We start from the raw sequence: 17,520 nt of genomic DNA, 5'->3' as shown, positions 1-17,520 counted from the left end.
AGGTTAGAATGGCCCTTGAGCCCTCTGCAGCCTTAAAGGGTTAGTATATCCCACTGCCTGCCTCTCAAAATGTACATTATTTTCTTTGCTTTTTGATGTAAGTTGGTACTTGCTTTTATACTACCCTCTTGCTGGGCTAATGAAACAGTTTGGAAACTGGGCCTATAGTTTTGTTATTCTCAGATACTTCCCCTTCAGCTATTTTTTTTTTTCTCTCTGGTAGACTCTCTTCTTTGCTATTCTCACCACGAAAATCAGTCACCTCTGTGTTAAATTTCGAATTGCAGTGAAGTTGCCAGTCAAATAATCTAGCAATAGGCACTACTATGTCAGAGATCCAGATCTGATAGTCTTTATCCAGCCTTTTCTTCTACGAGCACTGCAGAAGCTATGGAAAAGACACCTTATGTAACTGTAACAAATTTTGTGGCTAATTTGGGAGCAGCATTGACTGCCGCTCCTACATTCTGCATTTCTTAGTAGGGAGGACAATGAGCACAACACAGAACCACGAGAGTGAGTGGAATAAATATAAAACACTAAGTATAAATTGTAATACAAAAAATAGGACTTAATTGAGGATGCATCCTGAAAAGCAACTGGATGACTCCAGGGAATAAGAAAATTACTATTCTAAGGAACAATTCAGCCAGGTGATGAGTGCCCTTAAACTCTGTTGAAGTCAATGAATGTTGAAGGCGCTCACCACCTGACTGAATTGTGCCCTGAATAGTACTTTTAAAAATGTCCATGTTTTCATTCCAAAGAGCCATCCAATTCCCTTCAGGTGGCCAGACACCCATACCAGCCAGGGCTGAGGACATGCACAGGCATCATTGCCCCTCCAACCTTGTTGGCTGCACTTGGCACTGCTTAGTCACAGCAAGGGTCAGCATCTCTGTATTTACTCTTTCAATTCTATAAAACCTCTCATTTTTGCAGTTGATGGTGATTTTGGAGTAAATATATGTTCTAGGCAGCAAAAGGCAAAGAGTATGTTAGTGGCACAAACCATAAGGTGTTTGCAGTATTACACTGCCTTAAAGATTGTTTTTAATCGAGTAGAGTTGCTGGAAGACTGTTTGACTTCTGCACGTGTTTTAGTTGTACAATAAGCTATATTTCTGCAGTACTTTTATGCTGCAGAGTGAAGTTGTCTTTGAGGTCATCTTTATCTAGATACTGTTTTTCTCCACTTTTACAACAAATTAGATATATATTATTATGAATTAATTTAAAATACATTTGTCAGTTTATACTGCAGCTTTCATCAATATCAAAGAGCTGTACAGAAAAGTACTCAACACACTTTAAAAAAATCACTTGAAAATAGAAATAGTTTAAGATTAACCTTAAAAATAGGTGTGAATGTTATATTGCAATGATAGACCCTAACCCTTCAAACACTTAACTATTTAACTTTTCTACCATAAGTAGCCCCACTGAAATAGCAGCAGTGGTAAGGATCTGTCTCACTCTCTCAGTTCAACTATACTCCCAGCTATCAGGACTAGTGTTGTATGTATTGTAGGATCCCTATAAATGTTCTCTGATGTAATGCAGCCTGTGGGAGGGATTTGGTTTATAAATAGACTCTTCTAATTTTTGAATGCCTTTGCTACAAAACACAGCTCCTGGCATAGACAAGCATCCAGAAATAGGAAAATTTAAGTCAAAGAAAGAGAAAAAGGAGAGAGATATGAGCACTTTCCAAACTGCCCTCCGTAAAGTAAGAAGAAAATTTTAAAAAGCAAAGGGAAAAACAAACCCTGCTATTGAAGAGTTCTCTGGAATAGAGAATTTCAGGTCCCCTGTCACACACGTACATGACTGATGAAGTACAAATATGAAGTTTATAACATAAATCAACAAAAATAACTGAGTACAATGTAACAACAGCAAGCGTATACAAAAAAAACTTAAAGACCAGCCAATGTTAAAACAGAAAACTAAACATGTTCATATAGTGGCCATAAAATGACGTACGGGAATGTATCACTTGGGACAATTTTAACTAATGGAAACAGGTGTGCTTGTGTTGAATAGTCTTTGAGTGTATAACTTATCCACTGAACAGGATACAAAAAATATTCTTAAAGAATTTGATGAGGTGTTTAAAAGCCGGGGATGTATTAATGCTATAAATCCCCGTGTTAAGAAAAATACATGCACCACATAAAGGAGTGAATCTCAACCTTTTCCATACTGCAGCCCCCTTTTCCATATTAGGACCATCCCAATAGCCCTCTCCCATTCATCCAGGCTGTAGAGGGCCCTGACCCCAGGTGGAGTTTGCAACCTGCAAGATGAGAACTTCTACGAAATCAAATAAATGTTTAACTTGACTAGATGGTAACATTAAATGTTACTGAGCTGAATTAGGGCACCAGCTGTCTGGTCATCAGTGTAAAATCAAACAAGTTAAGGATTTTTATAGATTGAAGAGGTTTGAATAAGGCTATCAAACACAAGTGCTATCCCCTGAGAGAAGTTGAGAAGGTCATGCCTCGTCTTTAAAATGCAAGTGACAAAGGAGTCTGACTGAACCCAAGAAAGGTGGAGGCAAATGTACAAATGGAAATGCAGTGAAAAAAGATGTTCCTATAGAGAGATTCATGGACTTGTTAACATCTAAGCAATTCATCCCTAATTTGTTACAATGAAATATTCCCATCAGACTGTTGTTTGAGGACATTACAGAATACCACTAAGCAGACTGGCAAGAGAAAAACTTTCTGGAATTAAAAAATTGAAACATTGGTACTGAAATATATTGAGATTAACAAAGAGCTTCAGCTCTCAGTCAGGGCAAGCTTTTATGGGGTAGGAGGTTGTGTCTCTGCAAGATGATCATCCAACAACATATGTTTCCAAAGCACTGATTAAAACACAACAGTACTATGCTCAGATTGAAAAAAAAATGCTAGCAATTGTTTTTTGTTGCAAATGATTTTACTAGTATGTTTAGGGCAGAAATGCTATAGGGTAGAAACAGACCATAAATCTTTGGAAACTATATTACAGAAACCATTGCAAAGTACCTCCTAGATTTAAGAAAATAATAATTAAATTTCAAAAATACTCATTACATGAGAAATATAGACCCAGTAAGAAGCTTTTTATATTAGGTTCTCTTGAAAGCATGCCCATTGGTCAGTGGTTCCAAATCTTTTTACTAAGGTGACCCGCCAACTGCATTTTATCTTTTTTTGTGACCCAGCCTGCCACCAGCATGGGGTCAGGAAAGGATTTCCTTCTGAGACGTGCTTTTTGTTGTTGTTGTTGTTGTTGTTGTTGCGTTTTTTAAATCTCCTTCCTCAGAGGCATCAGGGATGGCCATGGCTAGAGATGGGACATAGGACAGAGAGGGCTAGGGCTCTGAGGGTGCACCAAGCTTTCTCTCTCTCAGGTGTTTGGCTGGCTGATTCTTGCACACATGCTCAGGGGCTAACTAATCACCACATGTGGGGTTGGGAAGGAATTTTCCCCCATGTCAGACTGCCAGTGACCTTTGGGATTTTTCACCTTCCTCTGCAGCATGTGGATGAAGGTCACTTGGCAGAGTTATCTAGGTATATCACCCTTAATCATTTCTCTTCTATTGAAGGGCCTCAGGCACTGGTGTACCCTGGTCCTGCCTATTCTCTGCATATGGCACATAACAGTCTAGTCCAGGGGCGGGCAAACTTTTTGGCCTGAGGGCTGCATCGGTTTTCCAAAATTGTATGGAGGGCCAGTTAGTGGAGGCTGTTCTTCCCCAAACAGCTAGGTACGGCCTGTCCCCACCCCCATCCGCCCCCTCCTGCTTCTTGCCCCCTGATGGCCCCCCCCAGGACTCCTGTCCCATCCAACCCCCCCCCCGTTCCCTGTCCCCTGACAGCCCCCGGAACCCCTGCCCCTGACTGCCTCCCACCACCCCATCCAACACCTCCCCTCATTCCTGACTGTCCCCCGGAGACCCCTGCCCCATCCAACCACCCCTTCTCCCTGACCGCCCCCGTAACCCCTGCCCCTGACTGCCCCTTGCTGCCCCATCCAACCTGTCTCCCTTCCTGACTGCCCCCTGGGAACCCCTGCCCCCATTCAACCCCCCTGTTCCCTGCCCTCTGACTGCCCCAACCCCTATCCACACCCCCGACCACCACCCCGAACTCCCCTGCTTTCTATCCAACCCCCCCGCTCCCTGCTCCCTTACCGCACTGCCTGGAGAACCGGTGTCTGGCAGCACTACAGCCACACCGTCCGGCTGGAGCCAGCCACGCCACCACGCAGCAGAGAGCACCGGGTCAGGCCGGGCTCTGCAGCTGCGCTGCCCCAGGAACTCGTCGCCCCGCCGCCCAGAGCATTGCGCCGGCGGTGGAGCAAGCTGAGGTCGTGGGGGAGGGGGAACAGCAGGGGAAGGGCCGGGGGCGAGCCTCCCGGGCCAGGAGCTCAGGGGCCAGGCAGGAGGGTACCGCGGGCCGGATGTGGCTCGTGGGCCGTAGTTTGTCCACCTCTGGTCTAGTCTCCTGTCCAGTCTAGTCAATGTCAGTTGTTGGGCTTAGCGTGCTGGTGTGGGTGGCGTATGAGACACAGGAGGTCAAAGTATGTGGTGGTCCCTTCTGGCCTTAAATTCCATGACTTTGACATCCGGGGTCTCCCTTCCACACTGTGCCTACAACCCATCTAGAACCACCCGACAACCCACCATTTGGGAAACACTGCTATAGAACAAGCAAAGTGCTTCTGGGAGCATATGAAGTAGATATGACTCAGGTACTCTCTGTTTTCAAAACAAAATTTGACAAATTCAAATGAGAAATTAAAAATTACCCTACCATACTGGGAGCGAGTGATCATAGCTTATAGCCAACAGAAAAAAACACCTCCAGTCATAAAACCTCTTTGGGACTATATAGACAAAATTATTGCATATGATAGGATTGCCACAATAACACATAGCATGAGATCAGAAATGATAATGATAGTCCACAGTGCTCATAGGAATGTTAACAAGTGTAAGAATGGAGCCTGATATGAATGCTGCTTTGTCAATGCCTGGCCACAGTAGCAGCTTGGATGTTAGTAGGCTGTCTTAGGCTCAATAAGATGGCGGAAGATAAAAAGGAAGTGATGCTGGTTGATTAGAGGTAGCATCTAGAAAGTACAGCAAGGAAAGTGTCTGCCTGCATGACTAAAAGGGAGTGTACATCCTTTGTAGTTGAAGTTAATAATTTAGGGGGGTGAAGGATATGGGCCTGTACTGTCGTAAAATTAATAAATATTGTATCTTGACCTGGTTATTGGAATGATTAATGTATGAATATGTCGGGTTAATTTAATAGCAGGCTGTTGAAAACACAAGCAGGAAATGAAATAATGACCTGAGATAAGACACATCCTGGTAAACACTTGGAGGTGGGAGGATAAAGAGGAAAAGCCTGAGCTATTAACTGAAGAGCTTAACTTGCAGGCTCCAGCTAAGTTACACAGCTTATTTTGCCAGTGCCAGGAACGAACAGATCAAAATCACTATAAATAGTTGAAAAGGACTCTCCATCTGGAGGCTAGAGAATTGCTGTTCAGGTGAACAGTCTGAGACCCACAACCCCAGAGGTAAAAGATCTGGGGTAAGATAGGCCTGCCTAAAATTCCAGGTAAGATAAGCATGAGGGGACAAACCTTTTGTTGTTTTTTAAATCTCCTTTCTCTTATGTTATGCTTTGTTCATACTGGTAAGATTAAACAATCCTTGAGTTTGAGAAGGCTGTCTGCTCACTTTATTCCATTGTTTCTCAAACAGGGGGTCCCAACCCAAAAGGGGTGCAAGCCTATTGTAGGGGTGTCACAGTATTACCACCCTTACTTCTGTGCTGTTTTCAGAGCTGGATGGCTAGAGAGCTATGGCTGCTGGTTGGCTCTAAAGGCAGGGCCGCCGCCAGCAGCAGCACAGAAGTAAGGGTGGTATGGTATGGGGGGGTCATCACTTTTTGCGGAGGAGTTGTCACAGCCTGAAATATTTTCAAATGGGGTCCCAGCAAAAGAAGTTTGAGAACCCCTGCATTCATTGCTGGTAACAGGCTCTCAAAAGGGGAGATTGGACCTGCTTGGGTACACATGAATAAGGATACTGTAACCCAAGACCCAGTCTGAAAAGAATAATCACTGGATTTCACTCCAGGAGGGATAAAGGCATAAAGCCTAACACCTGAGGGAGTGTATTCAGAGAAACCAGAGCGGGGTCAGAGGTGCAGCTAGCCCTGTAACTGTAACAAGGGGTACTTCCGGGTCTCAGATTATTCGTGGAGACCAAGTTAGTGTGAGTTTTTCATTTGTGTTTAATGCAACAATTGCGATAATTTCTCTGTGATCTTTGGAATTTCTTGGGCACCTATTATCTACATCGGTGGTTCTCAAACTTTTGTACTGGTAACCTGTAGTAGGTCCTAGCCGGGGCTCGACCCTTCCGGGCAGGAGGGGAGCCACACCGACTCACTACTATGGGAACAAGCAGTCAGTTAGTCCCGAGTCTCCGGCTCTTTTGTGCAGAGTCGGAGCAAACACAGTAGGCTCAGGCCCTTGTTGCAGGGCTGAGCGAGCAAATAGTTCAGAGCCCAGGCCCTGGGTCAGGGCGGGGCAAACACAGTTAGCTCAGGCCCTTGGTGCAGGGCTGAGCGGGCAAATAGTTCAGAGCCCAGGCCCTGGATCAGGGCGGGGCAAACACAGTAGGCTCAGGCCCTTGTTGCAGGGCTGAGCGAGCAAATAGTTCAGAGCCCAGGCCCTGGATCAGGGCGGGGCAAACACAGTAGGCTCAGGCCCTTGTTGCAGGGCTGAGCGAGCAAATAGTTCAGATACGGTACGCCTAGGCTTTCTGTAGCCGAGCGTTGGGTGAGGGGGATGCCTGCCACCCGTGAGCGGGGGGTGGCAGGGGGGAACGCAGGCCCACCCACTCCACTGCGTTCCAGCCCGGGGCCCTACCAGCGGTTGCTGCCGCTGCTGGTCAGTGGGGTATCCAGACCGCAACACACTGACATAGGCTCACACTCAGTTGCAGCCGGACCAGGGTCGGCTACCCCCGGGCTACTTCCGTGATCCCCCTCAAAGCCTACCTCGTTCGTAGCGCCGGGATCGGGCCAGTCCACCTGCATGGGCTCCTCTCTGCCCGGGCTCGGCGGCAAGTCTGGTAGCTCTGTTGGGAAGTCCGGCCAGTGGTCCTCAGGCGGCTCCTCTGGATAGCAGCAGGGGCGAAGGGGTTCGGGTCCAGTCTCACCCTCAGGGTTAGTGGGGTGCGGTTCCCAGGGGTTCTCCCAGTAGCGGGCGTGAACGGGCTCCGGCAGCTCCTCCTCGTAGCGGGCCCGGGGTAGCTCGGGCCAGCTAGGGTCCAGGCCTTGGTCTTCCACGGTCTCCTGGCCGGGAGCTCCCGGCCGCACGTCTGCTCCCTGTGGTGGCTGGCCGCCGACTGAGCTCTGGCTGCCGGCCTTTATACTTCCTGTCCCGCCCCTTGACTTCCGGGGGGCGGGGACAGGCGGTGGTGGTCCCGCCCACTCTGGTGCCTGCACGTGGGCTCCCTCTTCAGGGCAGGAGGGGAGCCACACCGAATCACTACACACACCCCCCCTTAAGACTGGCTCCCGCATGTCGGGGCCAGGTCCTTCCATCTCCCCCATGCGGGATAGGAAGTCCGCATTCGTATGGTCCTTACCAGCTCGATGCTGGACCGTAAATGCGTAGGGTTGTAAGGCGAGGTACCACCGCATAATGCGGGCATTATTATCTTTCATCCGCATTAGCCACCGGAGGGGAGCGTGGTCTGTGACGAGGGTGAACGGGGCCCCGAGGAGGTAGAAGCGCAGGGCATCGCAGGCCCACTTCACCGCGAGGGCCTCTTTTTCCACCACTGCGTAATTCCTCTCACGGGGGAACAGCTTCCGGCTGAGATATACTACGGGGTGGTCCTTTCCCTCCACTTCTTGGGACAAGACTGCCCCTAACCCTACGCCGGAGGCGTCGGTCTGTAGGATGAATGGGCGTTTAAAGTCCGGGCTATAGAGAACCGGCTCCTGGCAGAGGCACTTCTGCAGTGTCTGGAAGGCCGCCTCACATTCGGGGGACCATCGTACCTGCCGGGGGCTGTCCTTCGTCAGAAGCCCAGTTAAGGATGCTGCGATGGTCGCGAACTGGGGGATGAACCGTCTGTAATACCCAACGAGGCCCAGGAACTGCCGAACGTGCCGTTTGGTCGACGGGGTGGGACAGTCCAGGAGGGCCTGGACTTTCCCGACGAGGGGCTTGACCCGCCCGCCCCCGACGGTATAGCCGAGGTAGTTGGTCTCCTGCCAGGCAATACGGCACTTTTTGGGGTTGGCGGTCAGGCCCGCCTGTCGTAGGGACCTTAGGACCGCCGCAACCCGGGGCAGATGGTCCTCCCAGCCGCGGCTATAGATGACCACGTCGTCTAGGTACGCTGCCGCATAGTCCTGATGGGGCTGCAGAAGTTGGTCCATCAGCCGCTGGAAGGTGGCTGGGGCTCCATGGAGACCGAAGGGCATCCGCGTGAATTGGTACAGCCCTGTTGGAGTGGCAAAGGCGGTTTTCTCTTTTGAGGTTTCCTCGAGGGGGATCTGCCAGTAGCCTTTGCTGAGATCCAAGGTGGTGATATACTGGGCCTCCCCCAGGCGTCCCAGTAACTCGTCCACACGGGGCATCGGGTAGGCATCGAAGTGCGAGATGGCGTTTACCCTCCGAAAGTCGATGCAGAAGCGGCGGGTACCGTCCGGCTTGGGCACCAGGACCACCGGACTACGCCACTCGCTCTGGGACGGCTCAATCACGCCCAGAGCCAGCATGGCTCTTACTTCTTCCTCGACCGCCTCCCGCATCCGATAGGGCAGGGGCCGGGTCGTCTCTCGAACCACTTTCCCCGGCTCGGTCCGGATGGAGTGTTTGACCAGGGACGTGTAGCCCGGTATGGCCGTGAAGGTTCGCTTGAAGGTCTGCAGCAGGCAGTTAGTCTGTTTACATTGCTCTTCCGTGAGCGATTGTCCGAGTTGGGGTGCCGGGGGGTCATCCGTCGAGGGTACGTGGGGTCCCAATTCCGGCTCGGGCGGGCATGGGTTAATTAAGAGGCCCTCCCGGTCCTGCCAGCGTTTCAGCAGGTTTACGTGATACCGCTGGGTTCCCTTCCGCTTGTCCGGTTGCCGCACCTCGTAGGTGACGGGACCGACCTTACGCACGACGTCGTAAGGTCCCTGCCACCGGGCTAACAATTTTGACTCACTAGACGGGAGGAGGAGTAGGACACGGTCTCCTGGTTGGAACTCCCGGACTTGGGCTCCCTGATCGTAGGTTCGTTTCTGCCGCTCCTGCGCCGTCTTCAAATTTTCGCGGGCCAGGGCTCCGGCCTGGGCAAGGTACTCCTGTAACTGGATGACATATTTCAGGAGGCCCTGGGCTGGGGACGCTGACTGTTCCCAGGTCTCTCTCATCAGGTCTAAGAGGCCCCGGGGTCTGCGTCCATACAGCAGCTCGAAAGGGGAAAATTTCGTTGAGGTCTGCGGGACTTCTCGGATGGCTAGCAGCAAGGGTGGAAGGAATTGGTCCCAGTGGCGGAGGTCCTCTGCGGGGAATTTCCGCAACATGCTTTTCAACGTGCGGTTAAACCGCTCCACCAACCCGTCCGTCTGCGGGTGGTACACAGACGTCCGGAGTTGTTTGATGTCTAAGAGGGCACAGACCTGTCGCAACAATTGGGACGTGAAGTTCGTTCCCTGGTCGGTCAGGATCTCTCTAGGCAGTCCTACTCGGGCGAAGATTTTCAGCAATTCCCCCGCGATAGTCCGGGCGGTAATACTTCGCAGGGGGATGGCTTCGGGGAACCGAGAGGCATAGTCCACCAAAACCAGGATGTATTGAAACCCCGCGGCACTTTTCGGGAGGGGGCCCACGAGGTCCATGGCGACCCGTTCAAAAGGCGTCTCCATCACTGGCATGGGGACCAGGGGTGCCTTGGGGATCCCGGGCGGGGCGACCCTCTGACACTCTGGGCAGGAGGCGCAATATTCTTTCACCTCCTGAGAGATTCCTGGCCAAAAGAAGCGCGCCAGGATTCGAGCGAGGGTCTTCTCTCGCCCCAGGTGCCCGGCGGCTGGCACATCGTGGGCCAACTTCATTACCGCCCGCCGGTGACACAGGGGCACTAACAGCTGGGTTTGTGGTTCCTGGGTGCGGGGGTCACGGTCCAGGCGGTAGAGCCGGTCTCGGCGCAGCTCAAAATGGGGCCACAGGGTGGCCCGCTGGGGGTCCACAATATTCCCGTCTATTGCCGCGAGCTGCTCGTAGAAGCGGCTAAGGGTGGGATCCTCTCGCTGGTCCCGACAGAAATCGGTATCGAAGCGGGGCTGAGGGGCCGGCTCCGGCGGCGGTCCCGCTGCATCCGTGTCGTCTATCTCGGTCGCCGGACCCTGCTCGGGGGTCTCGGAGGAGGACCCCAACCGATCAGCCTCCAGGGCCGGCGTGGACCGTAGGACTTCCTCAAAGGCCGGCCAGTCCCGACCGAGGATCACCGGGTATGCAAGATGGGGAGCTACCCCAACCACCAGGTGTCGGGTGATCCCCGCAATGGTTAGGGGGACCCGGGCGCTGGGGTATGGTCGGACATCCCCATGGATGCACTGTAGATGAATACATCCGAGGCGGGTATCAGCCGGTGGTACTAGGTCCTTGCGGACCAACGTCTGGCCACAACCCGAGTCGATCAAGGCCCGCGTAGTCCGTCCTCCGACGGTCGCCGGGATGGTCAGCTTGGGGTTCATGGCTGGCCTGGCTCGAGTGTGGCCCGCCCACACTTGCCCATAGCTGCAATCCATCTCCGGACAGTCCCGCCGGAGGTGCCCCATCTTCCCACAACTGAAGCAGGGTCCAAGTTCAGGTCGTCTGCTCCGGGGGCCTTCTCGGCTTGGGCTCCGGGGGGGGGCTTCGCTGAGCCCTTGGGGGCCCCTGGCCCGGGGCCACTGGTCCGGTCCGAGGAGCCGGGTCCGTGTGCCGGGTTCGGGTCTCGCGGCGGGGGTCGGGCCTCGGTGCGGGGTGTCGTGGCCCGCTCGGGGTTTCCCCTTTCTTTTCGCCGCGGGCTGGTTCGGGCCCGGGGCGTCGGAAGGTGGGTCCTACCGCATCTTCGGCGGCTAGGAAGTCCTCCATTAGCGACACTGCCTGGGCCAGTGTCGTCGGCCGGTGGCGAAGCACCCAGGCGCGCCCTCGGGAGGGTAGGGTGTGCACGAACTGTTCCAACACCACCTGCTCGGTTACCTCCTCCGCCGTCCGGGTGCCGGGCTGTAGCCACCGTCGGCAAGCCTCTTTTAAGGTTTGGGCCACTACCCGCGGTCGGGCCCCGGGGGGGTAAGTCTGGCCCCGAAACCTTTGTCGGAAAGTCTCGGGACTGACGTCGAGGGCGTCCAATATCGCGGCCTTCACCAGGTCGTAGTCCCGTGCTTCCTCAGCCGCCAATCCCCGATAGGCCACCTGGGCCGCCCCCGTCAGGTGGGGGGCTAAGAGGGTAGCCCACTGGTCCCTGGGCCACCCGGCGACGAGGGCTACCCGCTCGAACGTGACCAGGAATGCCTCCGGGTCGTCGTCTGGGCTCATCTTAGTCAAGCGAAGGGGGGCAGCTAACCGCGGCATCTCCGCAGACTCCCCTGCCGGCCCCGGCGCGGGGCGAGGGAGCGTGACCAGCAGCTGCTGCAGCTGGACTCCCAACTGCCGCACCAGCTGTTGCTGTTGCTCGAGCTGGGCTGTGTGCTGCTCCTGCTGCAACTGGAGTTGGGCGGCATCTCGCTGCTGTTGCTGCGCGAGCTGAGCGGCCTGCTGCTGCTGTTGCTGCTGCTGCAGCTGGGCCGTCTGCTGTCGCTCCTGGCTCTCCGTGAGCAGCTGAAACAGCCGCTCCATATCCATTCCTAAAACGGGGGGGGCGACGGCCACTCCCCCTCTAGCCCCTTCTCACAGGGGCAGGGGCTCGTGCCCCACGTTGGGCGCCAAATGTAGTAGGTCCTAGCCGGGGCTCGACCCTTCCGGGCAGGAGGGGAGCCACACCGACTCACTACTATGGGAACAAGCAGTCAGTTAGTCCCGAGTCTCCGGCTCTTTTGTGCAGAGTCGGAGCAAACACAGTAGGCTCAGGCCCTTGTTGCAGGGCTGAGCGAGCAAATAGTTCAGAGCCCAGGCCCTGGGTCAGGGCGGGGCAAACACAGTTAGCTCAGGCCCTTGGTGCAGGGCTGAGCGGGCAAATAGTTCAGAGCCCAGGCCCTGGATCAGGGCGGGGCAAACACAGTAGGCTCAGGCCCTTGTTGCAGGGCTGAGCGAGCAAATAGTTCAGAGCCCAGGCCCTGGATCAGGGCGGGGCAAACACAGTAGGCTCAGGCCCTTGTTGCAGGGCTGAGCGAGCAAATAGTTCAGATACGGTACGCCTAGGCTTTCTGTAGCCGAGCGTTGGGTGAGGGGGATGCCTGCCACCCGTGAGCGGGGGGTGGCAGGGGGGAACGCAGGCCCACCCACTCCACTGCGTTCCAGCCCGGGGCCCTACCAGCGGTTGCTGCCGCTGCTGGTCAGTGGGGTATCCAGACCGCAACACACTGACATAGGCTCACACTCAGTTGCAGCCGGACCAGGGTCGGCTACCCCCGGGCTACTTCCGTGATCCCCCTCAAAGCCTACCTCGTTCGTAGCGCCGGGATCGGGCCAGTCCACCTGCATGGGCTCCTCTCTGCCCGGGCTCGGCGGCAAGTCTGGTAGCTCTGTTGGGAAGTCCGGCCAGTGGTCCTCAGGCGGCTCCTCTGGATAGCAGCAGGGGCGAAGGGGTTCGGGTCCAGTCTCACCCTCAGGGTTAGTGGGGTGCGGTTCCCAGGGGTTCTCCCAGTAGCGGGCGTGAACGGGCTCCGGCAGCTCCTCCTCGTAGCGGGCCCGGGGTAGCTCGGGCCAGCTAGGGTCCAGGCCTTGGTCTTCCACGGTCTCCTGGCCGGGAGCTCCCGGCCGCACGTCTGCTCCCTGTGGTGGCTGGCCGCCGACTGAGCTCTGGCTGCCGGCCTTTATACTTCCTGTCCCGCCCCTTGACTTCCGGGGGGCGGGGACAGGCGGTGGTGGTCCCGCCCACTCTGGTGCCTGCACGTGGGCTCCCTCTTCAGGGCAGGAGGGGAGCCACACCGAATCACTACACACACCCCCCCTTAAGACTGGCTCCCGCATGTCGGGGCCAGGTCCTTCCATCTCCCCCATGCGGGATAGGAAGTCCGCATTCGTATGGTCCTTACCAGCTCGATGCTGGACCGTAAATGCGTAGGGTTGTAAGGCGAGGTACCACCGCATAATGCGGGCATTATTATCTTTCATCCGCATTAGCCACCGGAGGGGAGCGTGGTCTGTGACGAGGGTGAACGGGGCCCCGAGGAGGTAGAAGCGCAGGGCATCGCAGGCCCACTTCACCGCGAGGGCCTCTTTTTCCACCACTGCGTAATTCCTCTCACGGGGGAACAGCTTCCGGCTGAGATATACTACGGGGTGGTCCTTTCCCTCCACTTCTTGGGACAAGACTGCCCCTAACCCTACGCCGGAGGCGTCGGTCTGTAGGATGAATGGGCGTTTAAAGTCCGGGCTATAGAGAACCGGCTCCTGGCAGAGGCACTTCTGCAGTGTCTGGAAGGCCGCCTCACATTCGGGGGACCATCGTACCTGCCGGGGGCTGTCCTTCGTCAGAAGCCCAGTTAAGGATGCTGCGATGGTCGCGAACTGGGGGATGAACCGTCTGTAATACCCAACGAGGCCCAGGAACTGCCGAACGTGCCGTTTGGTCGACGGGGTGGGACAGTCCAGGAGGGCCTGGACTTTCCCGACGAGGGGCTTGACCCGCCCGCCCCCGACGGTATAGCCGAGGTAGTTGGTCTCCTGCCAGGCAATACGGCACTTTTTGGGGTTGGCGGTCAGGCCCGCCTGTCGTAGGGACCTTAGGACCGCCGCAACCCGGGGCAGATGGTCCTCCCAGCCGCGGCTATAGATGACCACGTCGTCTAGGTACGCTGCCGCATAGTCCTGATGGGGCTGCAGAAGTTGGTCCATCAGCCGCTGGAAGGTGGCTGGGGCTCCATGGAGACCGAAGGGCATCCGCGTGAATTGGTACAGCCCTGTTGGAGTGGCAAAGGCGGTTTTCTCTTTTGAGGTTTCCTCGAGGGGGATCTGCCAGTAGCCTTTGCTGAGATCCAAGGTGGTGATATACTGGGCCTCCCCCAGGCGTCCCAGTAACTCGTCCACACGGGGCATCGGGTAGGCATCGAAGTGCGAGATGGCGTTTACCCTCCGAAAGTCGATGCAGAAGCGGCGGGTACCGTCCGGCTTGGGCACCAGGACCACCGGACTACGCCACTCGCTCTGGGACGGCTCAATCACGCCCAGAGCCAGCATGGCTCTTACTTCTTCCTCGACCGCCTCCCGCATCCGATAGGGCAGGGGCCGGGTCGTCTCTCGAACCACTTTCCCCGGCTCGGTCCGGATGGAGTGTTTGACCAGGGACGTGTAGCCCGGTATGGCCGTGAAGGTTCGCTTGAAGGTCTGCAGCAGGCAGTTAGTCTGTTTACATTGCTCTTCCGTGAGCGATTGTCCGAGTTGGGGTGCCGGGGGGTCATCCGTCGAGGGTACGTGGGGTCCCAATTCCGGCTCGGGCGGGCATGGGTTAATTAAGAGGCCCTCCCGGTCCTGCCAGCGTTTCAGCAGGTTTACGTGATACCGCTGGGTTCCCTTCCGCTTGTCCGGTTGCCGCACCTCGTAGGTGACGGGACCGACCTTACGCACGACGTCGTAAGGTCCCTGCCACCGGGCTAACAATTTTGACTCACTAGACGGGAGGAGGAGTAGGACACGGTCTCCTGGTTGGAACTCCCGGACTTGGGCTCCCTGATCGTAGGTTCGTTTCTGCCGCTCCTGCGCCGTCTTCAAATTTTCGCGGGCCAGGGCTCCGGCCTGGGCAAGGTACTCCTGTAACTGGATGACATATTTCAGGAGGCCCTGGGCTGGGGACGCTGACTGTTCCCAGGTCTCTCTCATCAGGTCTAAGAGGCCCCGGGGTCTGCGTCCATACAGCAGCTCGAAAGGGGAAAATTTCGTTGAGGTCTGCGGGACTTCTCGGATGGCTAGCAGCAAGGGTGGAAGGAATTGGTCCCAGTGGCGGAGGTCCTCTGCGGGGAATTTCCGCAACATGCTTTTCAACGTGCGGTTAAACCGCTCCACCAACCCGTCCGTCTGCGGGTGGTACACAGACGTCCGGAGTTGTTTGATGTCTAAGAGGGCACAGACCTGTCGCAACAATTGGGACGTGAAGTTCGTTCCCTGGTCGGTCAGGATCTCTCTAGGCAGTCCTACTCGGGCGAAGATTTTCAGCAATTCCCCCGCGATAGTCCGGGCGGTAATACTTCGCAGGGGGATGGCTTCGGGGAACCGAGAGGCATAGTCCACCAAAACCAGGATGTATTGAAACCCCGCGGCACTTTTCGGGAGGGGGCCCACGAGGTCCATGGCGACCCGTTCAAAAGGCGTCTCCATCACTGGCATGGGGACCAGGGGTGCCTTGGGGATCCCGGGCGGGGCGACCCTCTGACACTCTGGGCAGGAGGCGCAATATTCTTTCACCTCCTGAGAGATTCCTGGCCAAAAGAAGCGCGCCAGGATTCGAGCGAGGGTCTTCTCTCGCCCCAGGTGCCCGGCGGCTGGCACATCGTGGGCCAACTTCATTACCGCCCGCCGGTGACACAGGGGCACTAACAGCTGGGTTTGTGGTTCCTGGGTGCGGGGGTCACGGTCCAGGCGGTAGAGCCGGTCTCGGCGCAGCTCAAAATGGGGCCACAGGGTGGCCCGCTGGGGGTCCACAATATTCCCGTCTATTGCCGCGAGCTGCTCGTAGAAGCGGCTAAGGGTGGGATCCTCTCGCTGGTCCCGACAGAAATCGGTATCGAAGCGGGGCTGAGGGGCCGGCTCCGGCGGCGGTCCCGCTGCATCCGTGTCGTCTATCTCGGTCGCCGGACCCTGCTCGGGGGTCTCGGAGGAGGACCCCAACCGATCAGCCTCCAGGGCCGGCGTGGACCGTAGGACTTCCTCAAAGGCCGGCCAGTCCCGACCGAGGATCACCGGGTATGCAAGATGGGGAGCTACCCCAACCACCAGGTGTCGGGTGATCCCCGCAATGGTTAGGGGGACCCGGGCGCTGGGGTATGGTCGGACATCCCCATGGATGCACTGTAGATGAATACATCCGAGGCGGGTATCAGCCGGTGGTACTAGGTCCTTGCGGACCAACGTCTGGCCACAACCCGAGTCGATCAAGGCCCGCGTAGTCCGTCCTCCGACGGTCGCCGGGATGGTCAGCTTGGGGTTCATGGCTGGCCTGGCTCGAGTGTGGCCCGCCCACACTTGCCCATAGCTGCAATCCATCTCCGGACAGTCCCGCCGGAGGTGCCCCATCTTCCCACAACTGAAGCAGGGTCCAAGTTCAGGTCGTCTGCTCCGGGGGCCTTCTCGGCTTGGGCTCCGGGGGGGGGCTTCGCTGAGCCCTTGGGGGCCCCTGGCCCGGGGCCACTGGTCCGGTCCGAGGAGCCGGGTCCGTGTGCCGGGTTCGGGTCTCGCGGCGGGGGTCGGGCCTCGGTGCGGGGTGTCGTGGCCCGCTCGGGGTTTCCCCTTTCTTTTCGCCGCGGGCTGGTTCGGGCCCGGGGCGTCGGAAGGTGGGTCCTACCGCATCTTCGGCGGCTAGGAAGTCCTCCATTAGCGACACTGCCTGGGCCAGTGTCGTCGGCCGGTGGCGAAGCACCCAGGCGCGCCCTCGGGAGGGTAGGGTGTGCACGAACTGTTCCAACACCACCTGCTCGGTTACCTCCTCCGCCGTCCGGGTGCCGGGCTGTAGCCACCGTCGGCAAGCCTCTTTTAAGGTTTGGGCCACTACCCGCGGTCGGGCCCCGGGGGGGTAAGTCTGGCCCCGAAACCTTTGTCGGAAAGTCTCGGGACTGACGTCGAGGGCGTCCAATATCGCGGCCTTCACCAGGTCGTAGTCCCGTGCTTCCTCAGCCGCCAATCCCCGATAGGCCACCTGGGCCGCCCCCGTCAGGTGGGGGGCTAAGAGGGTAGCCCACTGGTCCCTGGGCCACCCGGCGACGAGGGCTACCCGCTCGAACGTGACCAGGAATGCCTCCGGGTCGTCGTCTGGGCTCATCTTAGTCAAGCGAAGGGGGGCAGCTAACCGCGGCATCTCCGCAGACTCCCCTGCCGGCCCCGGCGCGGGGCGAGGGAGCGTGACCAGCAGCTGCTGCAGCTGGACTCCCAACTGCCGCACCAGCTGTTGCTGTTGCTCGAGCTGGGCTGTGTGCTGCTCCTGCTGCAACTGGAGTTGGGCGGCATCTCGCTGCTGTTGCTGCGCGAGCTGAGCGGCCTGCTGCTGCTGTTGCTGCTGCTGCAGCTGGGCCGTCTGCTGTCGCTCCTGGCTCTCCGTGAGCAGCTGAAACAGCCGCTCCATATCCATTCCTA

At 56.4% G+C, this 17,520-nt stretch overlaps 2 protein-coding genes across 2 annotated transcripts; both read right to left on the bottom strand.

The window, feature by feature from the left end:
• Positions 1 to 1,116: 1,116 nt before the first annotated feature.
• LOC135974099 (uncharacterized) lies at positions 1,117 to 10,874 on the bottom strand. Its single transcript, XM_065560407.1, has 2 exons — positions 7,477 to 10,874; positions 1,117 to 1,195 (listed from the first exon to the last, which is right to left on the bottom strand). The coding sequence occupies exons 1-2, from the start codon at positions 10,872 to 10,874 to the stop codon at positions 1,117 to 1,119; spliced, it is 3,477 nt and encodes a 1,158-aa protein (XP_065416479.1).
• A 28-nt stretch (positions 10,875 to 10,902) lies between these two features.
• On the bottom strand, positions 10,903 to 12,376 carry LOC135974345 (mediator of RNA polymerase II transcription subunit 15-like). Its single transcript, XM_065561842.1, has one exon. It carries the CDS (start codon positions 11,920 to 11,922, stop codon positions 10,903 to 10,905), a length of 1,020 nt encoding a protein of 339 aa, XP_065417914.1. The 5' UTR covers positions 11,923 to 12,376.
• Positions 12,377 to 17,520: the final 5,144 nt, after the last annotated feature.

The sequence above is a fragment of the Chrysemys picta genome, chromosome 11 (genome assembly GCF_011386835.1).
Source record: "Chrysemys picta bellii isolate R12L10 chromosome 11, ASM1138683v2, whole genome shotgun sequence".
Classification (NCBI taxonomy): Eukaryota; Metazoa; Chordata; order Testudines; family Emydidae; genus Chrysemys; species Chrysemys picta.
Note: the sequence above shows the minus strand (reverse complement) of the source record. Positions and strands in the feature narration are given on the sequence as shown.